This window comes from Sylvia atricapilla, chromosome 25, assembly GCF_009819655.1.
Source record: "Sylvia atricapilla isolate bSylAtr1 chromosome 25, bSylAtr1.pri, whole genome shotgun sequence".
NCBI lineage: Eukaryota > Metazoa > Chordata > Aves > Passeriformes > Sylviidae > Sylvia > Sylvia atricapilla.
Genome location: NC_089164.1, coordinates 729,294 through 748,109, shown reverse-complemented (window position 1 = coordinate 748,109; position 18,816 = coordinate 729,294). Strand labels below are relative to the sequence as shown.

Here is an 18,816-nt window from a genome sequence, read left to right as displayed (position 1 = left end):
TCAACCATCTGAGTGAGGAATCCAATCCTGCAGTTCCTGGGAGGGTCCCTCTCTGGTTCCCTGGGGCCCCTCGGAGGCTGAAGGGGCTCTGGGCTCTCCACACGGAGCTCTGCTCCTCTCCACAGCTCCCATCAATCCCCGTGCAGGGGAGTCCACCCAGGGCTGGTGGTCAGCCAGGACCCAGGAGTGTGGGAATGATATTTCTGGGTCTGAGGGGTTTTTATCCTGCTGGCAGCTGGTAACTGTTTCACCAAGGAAAAAATTCTCCAGAAAGCTCCTTCTCAAAACAATCTCAGCAAACAGCTCTCCTCTCTCCAAACCATCTTTCTCCAGGGGGTGTTTTGCCATTTCTCTGGTTTAACCCATGGGATTAGGGAGTTGTCATTCCTATTCACCAACCATGTTAAGTCTGTGTGGGAACACCTTATCAAAGGTAGTGAGAATTAGACAAAAAAACCTATTTTCTGTGCTCTTTGCCTTCTGAAATATTTGGAGTATCTCATCTTTCTTTTGTGTCCTGCAATGACACAGGAGAGATGTGGGTATAGCCCTGGTTTGTGCCTGAGGTGGTTTGGTTCTCTGAAATTCCTTTCCCAGGGAATTTTCTGTAAACAGGAGAAATGTTTTTGTAGCTGTACCTTCATTATTCGTTCCTTTCCCCAGGAGGGACTTCTCCTTGATGTCCCTCTGCTCTGACCAATGGGAGTGAAGAGGTTTGTCTTTGTGCCACCAATCCGATTGGGCTGTGTGAAATGGTATAAAAGGGAGACACATCCCAGAAATAAAGGAGCCATTTTCAGCCCTCTGAATCTCAGGCTCTGTGTCACTGTGGTGTACAACAGTGTCAGGAGGACACGAACTAAAGGCCAGCAGAGCCCCTGGCTGCACCCACGGCAGCTCTGCCACCCCAGGGCCGGGCTGGGCCCTCCCTGCAGCCTGTCCCAGGGGATGGGCAGGGTCTGGGGGGATGAACTGCCCGAGGCACCACAGCCCCTGAGCCCCTCCAGATGCTCAATGAAGTTTTGCTCTTCACGGATGCAAAATTAACCCCTGGAGTAAACATCCATTCAAACCTGCTGTAATTAGCACTGGATTTTTCAAAAGGCTAATGAGAGGCCCTTGTAGGTTCCTAATTGGCTTCGCCTCAGTCAGCTCTGGGTGTGAACTGTCAGCTCAGTGCGGCAAGGACCGAGTGGTTGGGGAATGAGGCTGGAATCCCACACAGGATGGCCAAGGGCGCCCAACCAGCCGTGACTGGTGGGGACTCTCTGCAAATGTCACTCGGGTTGGAGAAACGCAGCCCCAAACCCCCAAAGTCTGCCTGGTGGGTGAATTTGGGGATGGTGGCAGGTACAGGGGACGGGATGTGTCCCAAAAGGCAGTTTTCTATGGGAATGATGGAGATACAAGAGATGGATGGAATTATTTCAGGATGGATAATGAAACTGTGCGGTAAATGTGCCACTGAACAGGGTAATTAACGGTACCGCTCATCAGGAGCTAATTACATGATTCTTTGCCATTTTTTAATGAGTGGTTACCATGTGGTTTCCAGGACCAGAATTCCCAGGTTAAGGGGAATGAGCAGAACCGGAGCCTGAGCTCCTGGGGTAACTCATTCACCGATTTATCCACTGGATGTTAAAAAATGGAGCCTGGGGAAAAGAGCAGCTCTTTCCAATTGAGCCAACGTAGAGTCAAGGAGTCAGCACCCAGAGCCACATCAGCTCATCCCCAGTCCTGCCAGGAGTGAAGGATTCTCCCTGCTCTACAGAGCTCCTGGTTTGTGGCAATGAGAAAAGCAAATAACGCTCCCAGACTGAGAGGAGTGTTCCTGAACTGCACATGATTTCAAGGAGTTCTGCTACAATAACTTCACCTGGCCAACGGCTCCAAACCCCAACTGCATCACTCGTGGTTTTACAACTTTCCTTTAAATCAGGACTTCTCCTGCCGTGTTTCCTCCTGCTCCGAGGCCGGGTGGCTGCATTGGCTGTGCTGCAGTGCTCTCTGCTGGCTCCGGGGATGCTCCAGCTGAGCGGGGCTGGCCCAGACCCCGCACACAGCCACAGAAAGGTTCAGACTGGGAAAACCCTCGGGAACATCGAGTCCAACCATTCCCCAGCACTGCCACAGCCACAGAAAGGTTCAGACTGGGAAAACCCTCGGGAATATCGAGTCCAGCCATTCCCCAGCACTGCCACAGCCACAGAAAGGTTCAGACTGGGAAAACCCTCGGGAATATCGAGTCCAGCCATTTCCCAGCACTGCCACAGCCACCAGGAGCCCACGTCCCCAAGGACCCCCCGGGACTGCTGGACCCGAGGTTCCCAGCCCCTGAGGCAGGCTGCAGGAAATCCCAAACTGCCAGCCCTGCCTTCTGTATTTACTGTGTGTGTTCACATTCAGGGCGTCCTGACCCAAAATTCTCCAGCTGGAACCCCCCGGGCACACAGGTCCTGCCAGGGAACAACCCCCGGGCACACAGGTCCTGCCAGGGAAATCCCCTATGACACAGGGTTCTGCTCCCCTCTCACAGAGGGTGTGGGTGAGAATGGATTAATTCATTTAAATGTTAATTGATCATTCAATGAACATGTTAAAGATCATTAATTTCCAGCTTTCACCATCCCAGGCTGCTCCAAGCCCCAGTGTCCAGCCTGGCCTTGGACACTCCCAGGGCTCCAGGGGCAGCCAGAGCTGCTCCGGGCACCTCACAGGGAGGAATTCCCTCCCAACATCATCCCTAAACCTCCCCACTGTCGGTTTAAAGCCACTCCTCCTTGTCCTCTCACCTGCTGCCTCGGTAAAATCTCCCTCTCCATCTTGTTTATGACACTCAGGAGGTATTTTTTACTTTCTTCCTTCTCTGCAAACCTCCCAGGCGTGTTGCAGGTGCCTGTCCCCAGGGGTGGGATGTCAGCACGGTGCAGAGGGGCTGTGAACATCCTGCAGGTCCCCTCACAGCCCCTCACTCTGATTCACGGCAGCAGTGCTGCTTTCCCTGCTGCCTTTGGTTAATAAAGCTATTGTAGCTATTTCAGCCCACGGAGAGCTCAGCGCCAGTCCCTGAGCTGCCTCGCTGCTGTCCCAGATTTCCACCAGGCAAGGTCAGGAGCCACCGTCCCCATCGATCCCTGCTCAGCAGAGCCCTCCGGGGCCCTCGCTGCTGCAGCTGGTTGGTGTTTTTCTCTGAGTGCTCCTGGAGGCCAAGCTCTGAACTCGAGCTCTGCTCTCTTCCTTTTGTTTCAGGGATGTTCCTTCCCACTCCAGCTGCTGGCCGTCCCCAGCAGGGCCCTGGCTCTGGGTTTATGGCACGTTTGCAGGGAGTTCTGCAAGAGCAAGGCCAGGTGTGGGCACCCAGCACTGTCACTGTCACTGTCACTGTCACTGTCACTGTCACTGTCACTGTCACCTCCCCTGCAAACAGCCCCGGGGCTGGGACACGGGCAGAGCTTCCCCCTGTGCTCCTCACCCCTGCCTTGAACTGCTCCAAACCATCCCGGGATGGCTCTGAACCCCCTGACAGACCCCCTACAACACCCTATTAAATCCCCTAATAAACCTCCCTAATAAACCCCAAAGAACTTTAATAAACCCCCTAATACACCTCTCTAATAACCCCCCCCAAAAAACCCTAAATAAACCCCCTAATAAACCTCCCAACCCCCTTCAATAAACCCTAATAAGCCCTCCTAATAAACCCTCCAGTAAACTCCCCTAATAGACTCCAATAAATTCCCCTAATAAACCACCCTGATAAACCCTCCTAATAAACTCCCCGAATAAAACCCTCTAATAACCCCCCTAATAAACCTCCCTAATAACTCCCCCTAATAAACCCCTTAATAAGCCAAATAAACCCCCCAATAAGCCCCCAAACCCAGCCCCTCGCGCCCCTCTGACCCTGGTGCCTCCCTCAGCAGTGGGGCTGGCTCCCCCTCACCCCACAGGTGAGGCCTCACAGGGGCTTTCCAGGGAAAATCCATGGAAATTCCACCAAAACCTTGCACTGAAGGAAACCTGCACCTTCAAACCCACGTCCAGGAGTCCTGACCAAATTCCCCAAATCCCCGGTGAGGGAGGCTGAGCAGCAAAGAAAGGAACACACCGAGGAGCCTCAAGCTACTGAGGGGGAATATGCTGAGGAAAAGAATGTGATTTCCAAGTATTGCCTCAGAGCTGATTTATCCCTGACATAAAACTGAACTTCCCAATGATACGGACTTTTCCCCGTGCATTATTCTAGATGGCAGTGTAAATCAACTGAGAATGCAGTCAGTAAAGTTGTTATTGCCAGCTCTAAAAACCCCACACTGTGGAAAAGAGTCAAAGAATTATTAATATTTCCTCTATTTAGATGGAGCAGGCACTCACGGGGAGGATCTGAAAGTCAAAACAGAGCCGTTGTGTGGGGTAAAATAGCCCAAATTCGGGGCATGGGGATTAACTTCTGCTCAGTGACTGCTCTCCGTGGGCTTGAGCCTTTAAAGAGGGAGAGGAGCATCCCCTTGAGCTTTTGAAGAGGAGAAGAGCACCCCCTGAGCCATTTAAAGAGGAGAGGAGCATCCCTTTGAGCCATTTAAAGAGGAGAGGAGCATCCCTTTGAGCCATTTAAAGAGGAGAGGAGCATCCCCTTGAGCTTTTAAAGAGGAGAGGAGCATCCCCTTGAGCCTTTAAAGAGGAGAGGAGCATCCCCTTGAGCCTTTAAAGAGGAGAGGAGCATCCCCTGAGCCATTTAAAGAGGGTGAGGAGCATCCCCTTGAGCCTTTAAAGAGGAGAGGAGCATCCCCTTGAGCCTTTAAAGAGGAGAGGAGCATCTCCTGATCCTTTAAAGAGGAGAGGAGCATCCCCCTGGCAGTGCTGGGGCTGCTGCCGGGGGAGCCCGTCCCGGAGCAGCCCCACAGAGCCCCCGGCTCCATCCCGAGGGGAACGGGGCGGTTTCCCAAGCCCGAGGAGTGGTTTGAGGGGATGGAGCAGCAGCACAGGCAGCGGTGGCGAGGAGCGCTCTGCACAGGCAGCCCCAGCCCCGCCGCCGCCTGGGACTGCCAGCCCTACTGCATCAGCCCGCCGTGACTCCCTGGTGACCATCGCGGGGCTCCATCTCCTCCTCCTCCTCCTCCTCCTCCTCCTCCTCCTCCTCGTGGAGCTCTAATCCCCGCAGAGCCGGAGCTGAGCGCCAGCAGCCGACAGGAGTTGCTTTGTCTCTGCTGACTTGGGTAAGCGAAATATTCTTTCCTGACGAGCCATTTGGTGCTCCTGCACGGGGATAAATCCTGTGACAGGGAAATGCCCGAGGGATTCTCCCCCGTAGTACCCTCCAGCACTCGCGTTGTGTTCAGCAATTCCGTAGAAAGCTTCTCTCTGGCATTTCACGTCCAATGGATTTGAGGGAATCCGGGATGTCTGTAAGGAAAATGGAGATTTTGCGAGTGTTGCCCAAGTTGCCTGGGAATGGATGGCGTGGTGGGGGGAATATGGGAGCTTTGACGTGGGTTTGTTTTTAATGGCGAGCTCGTGGCTTCAATTTCTTGTTCTTTTGTCCCTGAACACGGAGGCTGCCCTGGCACTCCATTCATTCATTCACTCATTCATTCATTCATTCGCATGCAGATTTGCTCGCTTTGCTTTGTATTTCTTTTTAAAATCAAAGCCCTTTGAATTATTCTCCTTTTTATTTTTTCCCCTATGAACTTTTAATTCCGAAGGCAATGCCCCTGAAAGCTGCATGCCTCTTCTTCCCCCTGCACATGGCAGTTTGTCACGAGAGCATTAATCATGACTTACAATCATCCTGCTAATGCAGAGCATCCATTCGGGAGCAGGGGCTGGCTGCAGATGGATTTGTTGCTGTGGGGTGTGGAAGCAGAACAAATTTCCTCAGGGAAGATTTGAGCAAGGTGACGATATCATCCCCTGCCCCCTGGGCAGTGCCGGGTCAGACAGGGCAGAGCCTTGGCTGGCTCAGAGAGAGCCCAAAGGTCAGACACGAGTAAAAAACTTGTTTATTATCCTCTCTCTACAACATAAACTGAGCTGAAGCGCTGTGCCGTTGTGTTTGTGCTGATGGGGAGGCTGCACAAATGGAAGCCGCGTTCTGCGCCTCACCCTCAGCTCCAGAGGTTCTCACCTGCTTTAGTTAATGAGCTTTTCAAGCTCATTATGCAACCGCGGCACACCGAGGTGCGTGCACGGCCGGGAGGTGAGCGGGCAGGAGGGCACCACGGCCCTGCTCGGGATCAGGGGTTAAATAACGCCAAATTCCCGGTGCCCGTGGGTGCACCCCGCGGCTGGGGCTGGGACCTGTCCCCGGGAACACCCGCACGGGGCAGGGCGGAGCTGGCGGGGGCAGGAGGGTGCAGAGGGACACAGAATGTGCAGAGGGACACAGAGCAGGGCAGGAGAAGCTGCCAGTCCCGGCACCAGGGGTTTGCCCAACTTCTGCCACTCCTGTGGGAAGTTTCTCCAGCCGAGTGAGTCCGTCCATGAACCCAGATTTGGGGAACAACAGTGGGGAGGGTGAGGGCACTGGGAAGGGCACAGGGTGCCCAGAGCAGCTGTGGATGCCCCTGGATCCTGGAATGTCCAAGGCCAGGCTGGAGCAGCCTGGGACAGTGGGACGTCCCTGCCATGGCAGGGGTGGCACTTGGATGGGCTTTGAGGTCCCTTCCCACCCAAACCATTCTGGAGTTTTGGGATTGTTGCACCTGAGCTTGAATAAGTAACAAAAGGCAAAAAAACATTCCATCCAACATTGTATTGTGACCGACTGCTGAGGAGTGCAACAGGTGAGTTAAGCAGAGTGAGAGACAAAGGTGAGCCTCAGGGGATTCTCATTCTCCTGATCCCATAGTCGTGGCTGGGCTGAGGCTGCTGTGTCCTGCACCGAGCCCTTGGCAAACCCTTCCCTGGCACCAAAAGAGGAAAATCCGTGGGGAAGGACGTGAGCCAACAGGAGCAAAGGGGACAAGTCCCATCACCTGAGCACCTCTGGAATCCCAGGATGGTTTGGGCTGGAAGGGACCTCAGAGATCCTTCCCTTCCAACCCCTGCCACATGCAGCTTTACACCTGAGGAACTCACACTTTCCATTATTTTGCTCTCAGGGCAGCCGCATTTGCTCCCCTTCCTCACAGGAAATGACTTTGCTGGTGATGGCACAGAGGAGCTGAGGGAGCAGGAAATCAAATCCCTGTTCAGGAGCGAGGGCTGCTGGTGCAGCGTGTCCCAGCACTGCCACAGCCAGGGCCAGCAGGAGCAGCGCTGGGACCAGCGGGGGCTTCACAGGGGAACAGGGAGACGTGAGACCACCTCCCCCTGGGAGCAAATTCCCCTCTAAAACACGGAACTTGTTGAATTCACGAGGGATTAAACATCGAAATGCTCCGGGAATGGAGCTGAAATGGGCCAGGATTGGGCAAATTTAACCCTCGACTGGGGCAAATTCTCGGAAGTGAGTGTACATCACCCCACTGTCCCCCTGTGGTGGGGACAGTCACCTCTGCCCAGTGCAGGAGGGATTCTCTGCCCTGTTCCTCTGTCCCATGGAGCTGGTCCCAACCAGGACGTGCTTCAGCACAGGAGCCCAAAATGCCACTTGTCCCCAGGGCCAGGCTGACCTACTTGGGGTTTTTTTTTCTCTTTTTTCACCTCCTATTCTCAGGATGACAGCAGCCTGGGAGAGGACTGGAGAGTTCCTCTCAGCTCCCCCTGTCAGTCAGCACCGCCCTGCCAGGTCTGATAGTTATTTCAATGGATAAAAGTCACCTGCCATCAGCAGCTGGATGTCTCTGCCAGCCAATTCCCTTCCTGTGATATCCCAGATCTGTAGATTTGGGATGGGCAGATGACTGCAAAGAAAAATAATTAATTAGGGACTGAAAATAATTGGCAGGAAGGTTTCTACTGATTGATCAGCATCTCTGTGAAGGAATTCCCTGATTTCAAACAGCAAGACCAGGCTGGGTTCTAGAAGGAGCTGTATTTCTGTGAGTTACACAGGCATCAGAAACCAGCAGGTAAATAAAGGTCAAGTTCATGAGGCCTTTGGTGATTTCATGGACTGAAGCCTTCAACTGTTTACAATCAAGTCAATTTTGGTTTCAATAATGTTAAATTAACCTTTAGAAATTGTGTCAAGGAGCTGAAAACCCTGCAAACGTGCTAATTAAGGAGATAAAGTAGGTTCAGTAGGAATCCAATATCTGAACTGTCTCTCATGAAAAAAGACCTTTCAGCTTTTTCTCTGCTTTAGTACTTCTGCCTTTTCCAAAGGGATGGAAAACATCCATGAAAGCTCCTGCTTTGCCTCCTGCAGGCTCAGCTGTGTCCCACGGCCTGTGGCTCTGGGCAGGGGGATGCTGCACAGCCCCAGGGACGCTCCCCATGCCCTTCCTGCCCAGGGTTACTTTTATATCTATTTTCATATCTTATTTTTCCCTTGTCTCCAGGTTCCCCTCTCACCTTCCAGTGTCTCTCCGCTCCTGACAAGTGCCCAGGGGTTTGTGGAGCTTCTCCCCCCTCCCAGACCTGGGCCAGCTCCAGTTCTGGCCGAACCTGGGGAGCCCTGGGCTGCCCCCCACCACAAACCACAGCAGTGACCTCTGTCCCTGCCCCTGCCAGCGTCCCCTGCTTCACTCTGGAGGAGATGGGGCGCAAGGAGGAGGAAGGCAGCGGCTCCTGGAAGAAGCAGACCAGCAACATCCGCAAAACCTTCATCTTCATGGAGGCCCTGGGATCGTGAGTACCGGGCTGTCCCCGGGCCAGGAGCAGCCCAGAGCCGCCTCCCCAGACCCTCCTGACCACGCAAAAATGGCCCAGGGATCGTGTCCCTCCTCCCTGTGGGACAGGGACAGCCCAGGGTGCTGCTGATCCCACTGCTGGGAGCCCTTCCCAAAGAGCCCCGGGACAGCCCCGGGACAGACCCGGGACAGCCTTAGGACAGACTCAGGACAGACTCAGGACAGCCCCAGGACAGCCCCAGGACAGCCTTAGGACAGCCCCAGGACAGCCCCAGGACAGCCCCAGGACAGCCTTAGGACAGCCCCAGGACAGCCCCAGGACAGCCCCAGGACAGCCTTAGGACAGCCCCAGGACAGCCCCAGGACAGCCCCAGGACAGCCCAGGACAGCCCCAGGACAGCCCCAGGACAGCCCAGGACAGCCCAGGACAGCCCCAGCCCCAGGACAGCCTTAGAACAGCCCCAGGACAGCCCCAGGACAGCCCCAGGACAGCCCAGGACAGCCCCAGGACAGCCCAGGACAGCCCAGGACAGCCCCAGCCCCAGGACAGCCTTAGAACAGCCCCAGGACAGCCCCAGGACAGCCCCAGGACAGCCCAGGACAGCCCCAGGACAGCCCCAGGACAGCCTTACGACAGCCCCAGGACAGACTCAGGACAGCCCCAGGACAGCCCCAGGACAGCCCCAGGACAGACTCAGGACAGCCCCAGGACAGCCTTAGGACAGCCCCAGGACAGCCCCAGGACAGCCCCAGGACAGCCTTACGACAGCCCCAGGACAGACTCAGGACAGCCCCAGGACAGCCCCAGGACAGCCCCAGGACAGACTCAGGACAGCCCCAGGACAGCCTTAGGACAGCCCCAGGACAGCCCCAGGACAGCCCCAGGACAGCCCCAGGACAGCCCCAGGACAGACTCAGGACAGCCCCAGGACAGCCTGGGACAGCCCCAGGTGCCCCCTGCCCACCCCTGCAGCACCCCCACCCCTCAGGGAGCCTTGCACAGGAAGGTTTTTGCCCCACTCCTGCGCCTCCCGCTGCTGCAAGGTCAGGGGCTGGCGCAGGCAGAGGAAATGACAATAACAAGTTGTATATTTAGCTCAGGAACCCTGACTCAGTTGGGGAACGAAACAAAACCCGAGGATGTTGGAGTTGTACAATCCTTCCCTGCACTGTTAACAGCTTGATTTGCCTATTCATGGGGATGAGACAACAAAACATTTCCAAGGTGGTGGGGGAGGAATTGAATTACCTCCACCAGCGAGTTCTGTCATGGACAAATTTTCTGTGACTTCCGAGCCCACGACAAAGCTCCCAAAGCAGCAGCTACTCCAAATTCTGTGCCTTGTCAGCCTCAGAGATTAATTGAATTATCCAGCAGCTCTCGCTAAAGGAATGAGGTTAGAAAGAGCTTTGTTCTCTCCTAGCCCACTTGTTGATTCATCATTTTTAATGAGGGGCATAATTATTATAAACTGTTTGGGACAGAGATGTGGAACAGATGCCCCAGCAGCTGATTTGTAGGTTGTTCATTTCCTACTATTGCTTTAATAGGAAAATTTAGCATTAGAAATTGGCAAATTTTTTCCCCACATGCATCGCCTCAGCTCTCTGAAGAACTGAAATGAAATCTGGGATTAAATCCACCTCAAAGTTGTCATCACTTTCCCCCAGGGCTCACAGCACTGCCCTTCCTTGCCCTGCCCTCAGCTCCCTGCAGGGCGCAGAGCAAGTCTCATCTAATGACCCCCAATTAAGGAGCTGTGGTTTGATGAGGATTAGCCAGGACTGGCCTGGCCCCGTGTCACTGTCACTGCCCCAGCCCCGTGCTCAGCTCCCAGGACAAAGCTGTAACAGGATTGGGGTTTAGGCAGGTTATAAATACCTGCTCAGGGTGAGCACACACTCACTGTCACTCTGTCACCCAGGGGACACGGGGAGCAGGCAGGAGAACAACCAGAGGCTGAATTTAGACATTAACTGCTGTTAATGCATTTTAGACCTGCAGAACGTTGGGTGACGCAACCCAGGCTGCAGCTCCCTGGTGGACTGTGCAGAATTAACATTTTCTCTGGAGGAGAAAAAAAAAAAATCTATTTTTGGGGGGGTTCTATTTACATTGCATAACCTTGCCTCGAGCATCCTGTGGGGTTCTATTTGCATTAAACCTTGCCTTGAACATCCTGTGGGGTTCTGTTCACACTGAACCTTGCCTTGAACATCCTCAGTCTGGGGCTGCTCCGGGACAGTTCCAGCTTTAGGATCAGCACCCACAGAAAGTCCCCACCACGTTGTTTTCCCTATTTCTCAGCCCCTCCCCGTCCCCAGAAGCAGCACCCTCTGAAATGCAGCTTCTCCGCTCTCTGCAGAGGCGCCTTCTCAGAAGTTTTCCTGGTGAAGCAGAAAAGCACAGGCAAGCTCTTCGCTCTGAAATGCATCAAGAAGTCTCCTCTCAACAGGGACAGCAGCCTGGAGAACGAAATAGCAGTGCTGAAAAAGTGAGTGTGGCACTCCGGGGAGCATCCCTGGTGTGCTGGGTGCCTCGAACAAACGGTCTGGTCCTCCTCTGATGGTGCCTGGTGCTCCAAAAGGAGTTGGAGGGCAGCAGTGATCCTGTGCCACACAGGGCAGGGACAAGAGCCCCAGAACACCCAGGGAACTCTCCTGGTGATCCAAGCAAGATGATTGTGGGGGGGTTCCACCTCAGAGGCCCCTCCTGTCCTTGCCAGGATTTGTTTCTGACCCGCATCTCCCTTTGCAGAATAAAGCACGAAAACATCGTGACTTTAGAAGATATTTATGAGAGCACAACCCACTTCTACCTGGTGATGCAGCTGTGAGTACCAGCAGGGCCGCTCTTTGGGGCCGCAGGGGAAGGGCAGGGCAGGAGCAGGGATCACCCTGGGCGGGATTTCAGCATCTCAGAGCCCCTCAAGGCTCCCTCCAAACACCCTCAGTGCCGAGGCTGGAACCAACCTGGACATTCCTTGTGTCCCCTTGGCCCAGCCCCACTGGAGCAGCAACTTTCTGAACCCTGGATCTGGATCTGTTTATGCAAATGAATTCCTCACAGTTTAGCAGGGCAGAGACAGAAGTATTTCTAATTAAAGCTGTGCCACGCAGGGTTTCTAGAAATGGAGTGGGCACCGTGTCAGCAGCAGAGAGGGAGCTCTGAGCACCCGGCTGCTGCTTTACTGCAGATTTACTGCAAATTCTAAAGAATAAAAACCCTGAAACCACTTGTGGAGTGGAGCCTGAGGCAGGGCTGGGCCCCTGCAGCTGAACCCTACCAGGACAGCCTCACCCAAAGCGCCCAGGGGTGCCACAATCCTCACGGGAACTGCAGCCAGGAGCATCCATCTCCAGCCAGGCAGTGAGAGGAGCACAAAGCCAGCGGACGTGAAGGAAGGTTTGATCACCTTTCCCCCAGTCCCTTGCCCTCTCTAAGACGCCGTCTCCGCAGGGTGTCCGGGGGAGAGCTCTTTGACAGGATCCTGGAGCGCGGTGTGTACACGGAGAAGGACGCCAGCCTGGTGATCCACCAGGTGCTGACAGCCGTGAAATACCTGCACGAGAATGGCATCGTGCACCGGGACCTGAAGGTGACACCTCACCTGCCCTGCGCCACCTCCCCGTGCTCCTCTTGGCCCTTTACCTGCCCCAAATCCCCCCCTCTGACCAGCCCCACCCCGTGTTCACAGCCGGAGAACCTGCTGTACCTCACCCCCGAGGAGAACTCCAAAATCATGATCACGGATTTCGGCTTGTCCAAGATGGAGCAGAACGGGATCATGTCCACGGCCTGTGGGACTCCAGGATACGTGGGTGAGCCAAGGGGCAGGAGTGGCCCTGTGCTGGTGGATTTCCTTGGGGCTAAAAAACGTTGTGCACATCCAGGACTTTGCCTGGGATAAGGGAAAGAAATACATCAGTATGTTGATAAAAACATGGGGCTCACAGATTCAGACCCTATAAACGAGTGTAGGGACTGAAAAAAAATCTCACTATTTTAAAAATGCAAAGAACAAGGTAATATATTTATTGAAAAAATTATTAAAAATTGTTTTAATGCAATGGGATTTTGTTTAATTCCCGTCAGACCGCATTGGGTCTGGTTAAACCTCAGCATGCAGAGATTGTGGTTCTTTCTGTAAAATGGCATAATAAGGATAAAAACCCCAGACCAATTCAGCTGGGAAATTGGGCTGTCACTGCCTGAAACTCCTGCATCTCCCAGTGCTGGATAATTCATTATCGCTCTGAATTCCCCTTTGCCTTCCTGCAGCCCCCGAGGTGCTGGCGCAGAAGCCCTACAGCAAAGCTGTGGACTGCTGGTCCATCGGGGTCATCACCTACATCCTGTGAGTACATCCCGCCGCTTTCCCCGAGCTTCCCCACTCCCCAGGGCGATGCCAGACCTCCCCTTGTCCTGGGCAGCACAGCGCTGAATTCCTCCTAAACACAGAAATTAAAGGGAATCAAGAGCAGGAGATGAAAGGAATCCCATTTGCTCTGTTCTGTGCCTCATCCTAAGCTTTGTGGTTTTTTCTCCAGTTCCCTACAAATACCATTCCATCTTCCCGGGTACTTTTTGTTTCGTTTCCTCCCACACTGCTCAGCTCGGTACCAGCTGTGGCTTTGTCCCCTCGCTGCTGCAGTGAAGTTTTTAACTCTTTTGTGCTGCTTTGCTGATGCACCGAGCAGAGAGGGACAGCAGTGGGGCAGAGCAGCTCCTCGGTCCCTGCTCCCCCTCCTCAGCCGTGTGCCTCCAGAGGAGCCTGTCCCCACTCTTGTGGTGACACTGAAGGCCCCGGCTCTCTGCTCTGTTCCAGGCTCTGTGGGTACCCTCCTTTCTACGAAGAGACTGAATCCAAACTCTTTGAAAAGATCAAGGAAGGATACTACGAGTTCGAGTCTCCGTTTTGGGACGATATCTCCGAGTCAGGTGAAGCTCTGGGACTGGGGAACCCCACATCCCCTCCCACAGGTTCCCACCCCAAAACCCCAAATCCCCAAATCCCTGGGGCTGGGGAGCCCCCCACGCCCTCCCACAGGCTCCCACCCCAGATCCCAAAGCAGCCAAGCCCCTGAAGCCCCTGTGCTGCCCCAGCAGGGGCGGGAGGGCTGCGGCTCTGGCTGAGTCACTGACAGCAGCAGACCCTGGGATGTGGGAAGGGTCAGAGGCTCCATCTCCTCGGCGCCGGGGGGATGAGGCCACAGCAAAGCCCTGGCAGGGACGGGGAGTTTGGGGTGCAGCAGCCTCAGCTGAGGCCGTGGTTAATGTAAACCTGATTGTCACAAATGATTGCTGAGCTCTGAGTGGGCTTGGGTCTCCCTGGGAAGTGTCCAAGGCCAGGCTGGACATGGGGACAGTGGTACAGGGATCAGCTTTAAGGCTCCTTCCAACCCAACCCATTCTGTGATTCTGTTAGAAGGCAGACTCTGGGTTTTTTCCCCATTTTTCCCCTCCACTTCAGCCACCACTTCCCCAGCCCCGTGCACAGCTCACTGCAGGCACCATCCTCACGGCTTATTTCACCATCAATCTTTTATACAAACAAACAGAGCTGCAGGAGGCGAGCTGGGGTTTAATAACAAACATCACAGCCCTTGCTGCAAGGAAAAGGAAGGAAATAAAAAGGGCAGGGATGTAAGAGCTCTTCAGGGCAACCTCTAAATCTGCTCAGTTTGCACTTCTTGCTTTTTAGAGTTGCTTTTTAGGTGAATAATTAAGCTCCAATTCACACAATGTCAGAGTGAAGTTCTCATCCAGAGTTGATTTTTTTTTTCATCTTGAGCCTGTCACTATAAGAATCTTCCTTTACTGGAGTAACCACAGAATTATTAAGGTTGGAAAAGATCTCCAAGATCAAATCCAGCCTCTGACTGGATCCCACCATGCCCACAAACATCACCCAGCACCATCTGCTCATTTCCTGAGTCCTTCCAGGGCTGGTGACTCCACCACTGCCCTGACCAGCCCCTTCCATTGCCTCCTCCAGTGAGGGAATTGGTCCCAGTATCCAGCCTGAGCCGCCCTGGTGTGGTGGCACCAGCCCTTCTCCTCAGGCCTGCCCTCTGTGCTGTTCACCCAGCAGCATTTCCCACGTTCTGTCGGGACCAGCTGTGGGAAGAAGGAGACAATAACCTTTTTTTCTCTGCTTTTCCCCCTTTCCCAAACAGCCAAGGACTTCATCCGACACCTGCTGGAGAAGAACCCCAGCGCCAGGTTCACCTGTGAGGAGGCCCTGAGGCACCCCTGGTGAGGCTGGGGGGCCACGGGGACTCTGCAGCCCCCAGGTCCCACTCTGTGCTCCGTGGGCTCCCTGGGAGAGGGGACAGGAGTGTCCCTGGAGCAGGAATGTTCCCAGGAGGGTCCCCAGAACAGGAGTGTCCCCAGGAGTGTTCCCAAGAGTGTCCCCAGGAGCAGCAGTGTCCCCAGGAGCAGCAGTGACCCCAGGAGCGACCCCAGAACAGGAGTGTCCCCAGGTACAGGAGTGACCCCAGGAACGTCCCCAGGAGCAGCAGTGTCCCCAGGAACGTCCCCAGGAGCAGCAGTGTCCCCCGCTCTGTCACTAACGTCACTGCCTCCCCCTCACTGGCTCCTTCTTGTGAGCAAAGAAAGCAAAAGATGAATAATTAAAGATGCAATTTGTGCATATTTGCCTCCACAAACAGAGGCAGAGGAGAAGTCCCACCCTGAGCCTTCCCAGGCTTTGAAGTGTGTGTTTGTGTTACATTTTGTTGCTGTTTTTCCTTTGGGTTTAATTACTGCTGATTGAACGTACAAAGCAGCTCAGTGCCTCCAGAATGTGGAATGCCTCACAAATGCCATCTGCCCACGAGCCCGTTTTCTCCTCTTCCCATCTGCAGGATTAATGGAAATACAGCCCTTCACCGTGACATCTACCCATCTGTCAGCGCTCAGATCCAGAAAAACTTTGCAAAGAGCAAATGGAGGGTAAGTGGCTGCTGCCGGGAGCCCACAGCCATTTCCCCAACAAACACCCGTGGCTGTCAGGCAGCGCTGAGCTGGGCGGGGTAAGCACCCAAAATCTGCATCCTCCGAAGCCTGCAGGATGTTTACAGGTGTTGGGAGCAATATTCAGAGCGAGCTGGGACATTCACCACACCCATGGAGCTGCAGGGAGAGCAGAGGCAGCGGGTCATTCCAGCTGTTCCCGTTTTCCTGGGCTGCAAGCAGCTGTGAACCCCAAACCAGCAGCAGCCTGCACTCGGTGTCCATGGCAGGGATGTGCCCAGCCCAAACAGGCAGCGCTGACAGCGCTGTGCTGGCGTCACCTGGGTGGGGGGACAGCCTGTCCTGGTGTCACCAGCTGCTCACCAAGGTTTTGTCTCCTTCCCCAGCAAGCCTTCAACGCCGCGGCCGTCGTGCACCACATGAGAAAGCTGCACATGAGCGGCCACGGGGCAGCCGAGGGCTCTGTCCCTGTCACAGACACCTCAGAGCCCCCCGTGCCCAGCAGCCCCTCGGGGACCCCCCTGCCAGCAGCGCCCAGCCGTGACAAGGACACGGCACAGGGGCACCCAAAGCCAGCCAAAGCCACCGAGCCCCAGCAGGACACGGGAATGGGGGAGGAAAATCTGCCAAGCCCCCCAGAGGAGGGACCCCTGTGTGGGGACAGCAGCCTGGTCCTTCTAGACACCCCCAGCCCCCCAGAGGAGGGACCCCAGCCTGGGGACAGCAGCCTGGCCCTGTCGGACACCCCCAGCCCCCCAGAGGAGGGACCCCTGCCCAGGGAGAAGAGCCTGGCCCTGCCAGAGACCCACAGCCCCCCGGGCAGGAGCTCCTGTGGCTGCAGCCCCTCCTGTGTGGGCCACGAGAAGACAAAGGCGCCCTCCTGCTCTGAGACTGTGCTGCTCAAAAAGTCTTCCAGATCCCAGTAGGTACCCAGGTCATTCCCGTTGAATTCCAGCGGATTGTGTGGGAATGAGCATCCCTGGAGGGAAGGGGCTGGCACAGGAGCTGCGGGCAGCTGGAGGGGTAAAGGGAGGGATGAGCCAGTGCTCTGTGTGGCTGGAAGCTGTGCCCAGCCTGGCTCTGCAGTGTCCCAGCACGGAGGGACAGGGTACCCTCACAGAATGATCCTAAATAATTGCTCTGCCTCTTCTTTCTGTTCCATTTTACGCATCCCCAACCAGTCATTTCAAGTCAGAGGTTCTTGTCCCAGTGAAAACCAGTAAACACTCGTCTCACTGCGGCACTGGGCAAACTGGAGTTTGTTTGGTCATGTGATGGAGGCAGCCGTGTGGTCAGAGGTGAGTGCCCTGCAATCCAATCATAAGCTGCTCTTAATCAATCCAATTAGGGCAGGCAAAAGGCACAAATAGCACAGGGGTTGTACAGGACATAAGCTAACCCAGATGTTTTTTGCAAGAGAAGAAGCCTTTAACCAAAGCACCTCTCCAGCAGTGCCTCAGCTCCCATCAGGACCAGGCCACTGAATCCAACTTGTACATCACATGAGGTTGCCCAGGAATGGGAGAGAGGAAGCCGAGCATGGGATTGTCCCACCAAACTCTACAATTATTTCGAGATATTCACAGGGAACACGCTGCTGCCAGCCTGTCCCTCAGCGGGGTTAGGGCTGTCCAGCTGTGTCCCAGCTGTGGCCACACAGGGCTGACAAGAGCTGCACTAGGCTCAGCACAGGCAGCACGTCTCCCTCCCAGGTTTGGCCCAGGCAGGCTCGGGTGTGTTTGTGAGCAGAGCCCGGAGACGCTCGTTTTGTAAAGTGGAGTAAAACAACGCGAGTTTGGTGCCGTTTGACCAGAGGCCAGACCCTGCTATCATCTGCACCGCTGTGTGTGTGAGCAGGGGGAAGCTTGGCTGTTGGATCCTGCTCTAAGGATTGTCCCAAAGGTCAGCTCCTGCTGGCAGAGCTCTCCTCAAAAGCGACACCAAGCGAGTGAGCTCCTCTCATGTCCTGTGCCAGCCTCTGCTGATGGGGGTGTTGGATTAACAGCAGAGACAAACGAGAGTTAGAGCCACCCCAGACTCCAGAGAGGCCCATTCCAAGGATCAGGGCTGTGATATCCCTTTGTAGGAGCCCAAAAAGGGGATTTGGGGAAAAAAGCTTACCCTTTGTAGGAGCCCACAAAGGGAGCCCTGCTGGCCCTCGCCCCCACGGCTCCTCATTAGCCACTCGTTCTGCAGGCAGCAGGGCAGCGAAACAAAGCCCAGCCCTCACCTGCACTTCTCTCTCTGCAGAACCAGAAGGGCTCTTTTACTCTTTTCTGCGCTCCAGAGGCAGAGGCGGCCAGGAAAGGAGGCTCTGGCCTGGAGCAGCGCTCGGAGCAGTGCCCAGCCGGGGCAGGGGCACAGCAGTGCCGGGTCCAGCACTGCACCGAGCTCGGGCATTTCAGGATCACACAGCCGGGAGGAGGCCAGGGAAGGTCCGAGGCTCGTGCTCCCACTCCCAGTGTACATTATCCATCGTGCTGTGAGCTTCTGTTCTCTGTGCCCTGTTTAGTTGTCGATGCGCAAATGCACAGCGCCACAAACCAAAGCCGTGCAGAGCTGGGCTGCCACGGCAGCTCAGCTGGGTTTAGAACCCTCACCCTGTCCTCGGGCACGGTTAGTGCCAGGCTTTGGCACTCTGGAGTTCAGCTGCTCAGCCCTCACTGCAGCTGCAACAGGAGAGAGAAGCTGCTAGAAACCTCCCCGTGTCTGACAATAACACAGCAAGGCCTGAGCTCCGCTTCCAAGGCTGTAACTGCACAACCAACACTTGCTTAATAAAGCTGAGATTTGTTTTGTAGGCTGCCTCTTGGTTATTCATAGAAATCTGATGTGGGAATGGTCTGTTAAGTCCCTCCTAAAGCTTTCCCTGTGCAGCCCAGACCTGCTCCCGCTGGTGTTTTCCTGGCAAAATGTTCCGTGGTAAATAGGAAGCAGATTGTGGCAGAGAATCAAACGAGACATCTGACTTCACCTTCCACTGTGAGCCTGTGTCTCTCTGATTTGCATAAATATAGGTATGTTGTACAGAGGCAGATAAAACTCTCCATGTCTCTGATCAGCTTATTTGAAGGAAGATCTCAGAGGGAAGTACTG

At 54.8% G+C, this 18,816-nt stretch overlaps 1 protein-coding gene across 1 annotated transcript; it reads left to right on the top strand.

Moving 5' to 3' along the window:
- Positions 1-8,640: 8,640 nt before the first annotated feature.
- CAMK1G (calcium/calmodulin dependent protein kinase IG) lies at positions 8,641-18,024 on the top strand. Its single transcript, XM_066335954.1, has 12 exons — positions 8,641-8,739; positions 11,108-11,236; positions 11,500-11,574; positions 12,202-12,340; positions 12,440-12,563; positions 13,024-13,099; positions 13,571-13,683; positions 14,922-15,000; positions 15,612-15,699; positions 16,107-16,642; positions 16,902-17,018; positions 17,971-18,024. The coding sequence occupies exons 1-11, from the start codon at positions 8,648-8,650 to the stop codon at positions 16,993-16,995; spliced, it is 1,545 nt and encodes a 514-aa protein (XP_066192051.1). The 5' UTR covers positions 8,641-8,647; the 3' UTR covers positions 16,996-17,018; positions 17,971-18,024.
- The last annotated feature ends 792 nt before the right edge of the window (positions 18,025-18,816 follow it).

What these genes read in the sequence shown, in the direction of transcription:
- CAMK1G (XM_066335954.1), top strand. Translation starts at nt 8,648, where the DNA reads ATGGGGCGCAAGGAGGAGGAAGGCAGCGGCTCCTGGAAGAAGCAGACC. An exon ending in TTCTACCTGGTGATGCAGCT is followed by an intron (nt 11,575 to 12,201) that starts GTGAGTACCAGC and finishes CCGTCTCCGCAG; the next exon opens with GGTGTCCGGGGGAGAGCTCT. An exon ending in TGGGACTCCAGGATACGTGG is followed by an intron (nt 12,564 to 13,023) that starts GTGAGCCAAGGG and finishes GCCTTCCTGCAG; the next exon opens with CCCCCGAGGTGCTGGCGCAG.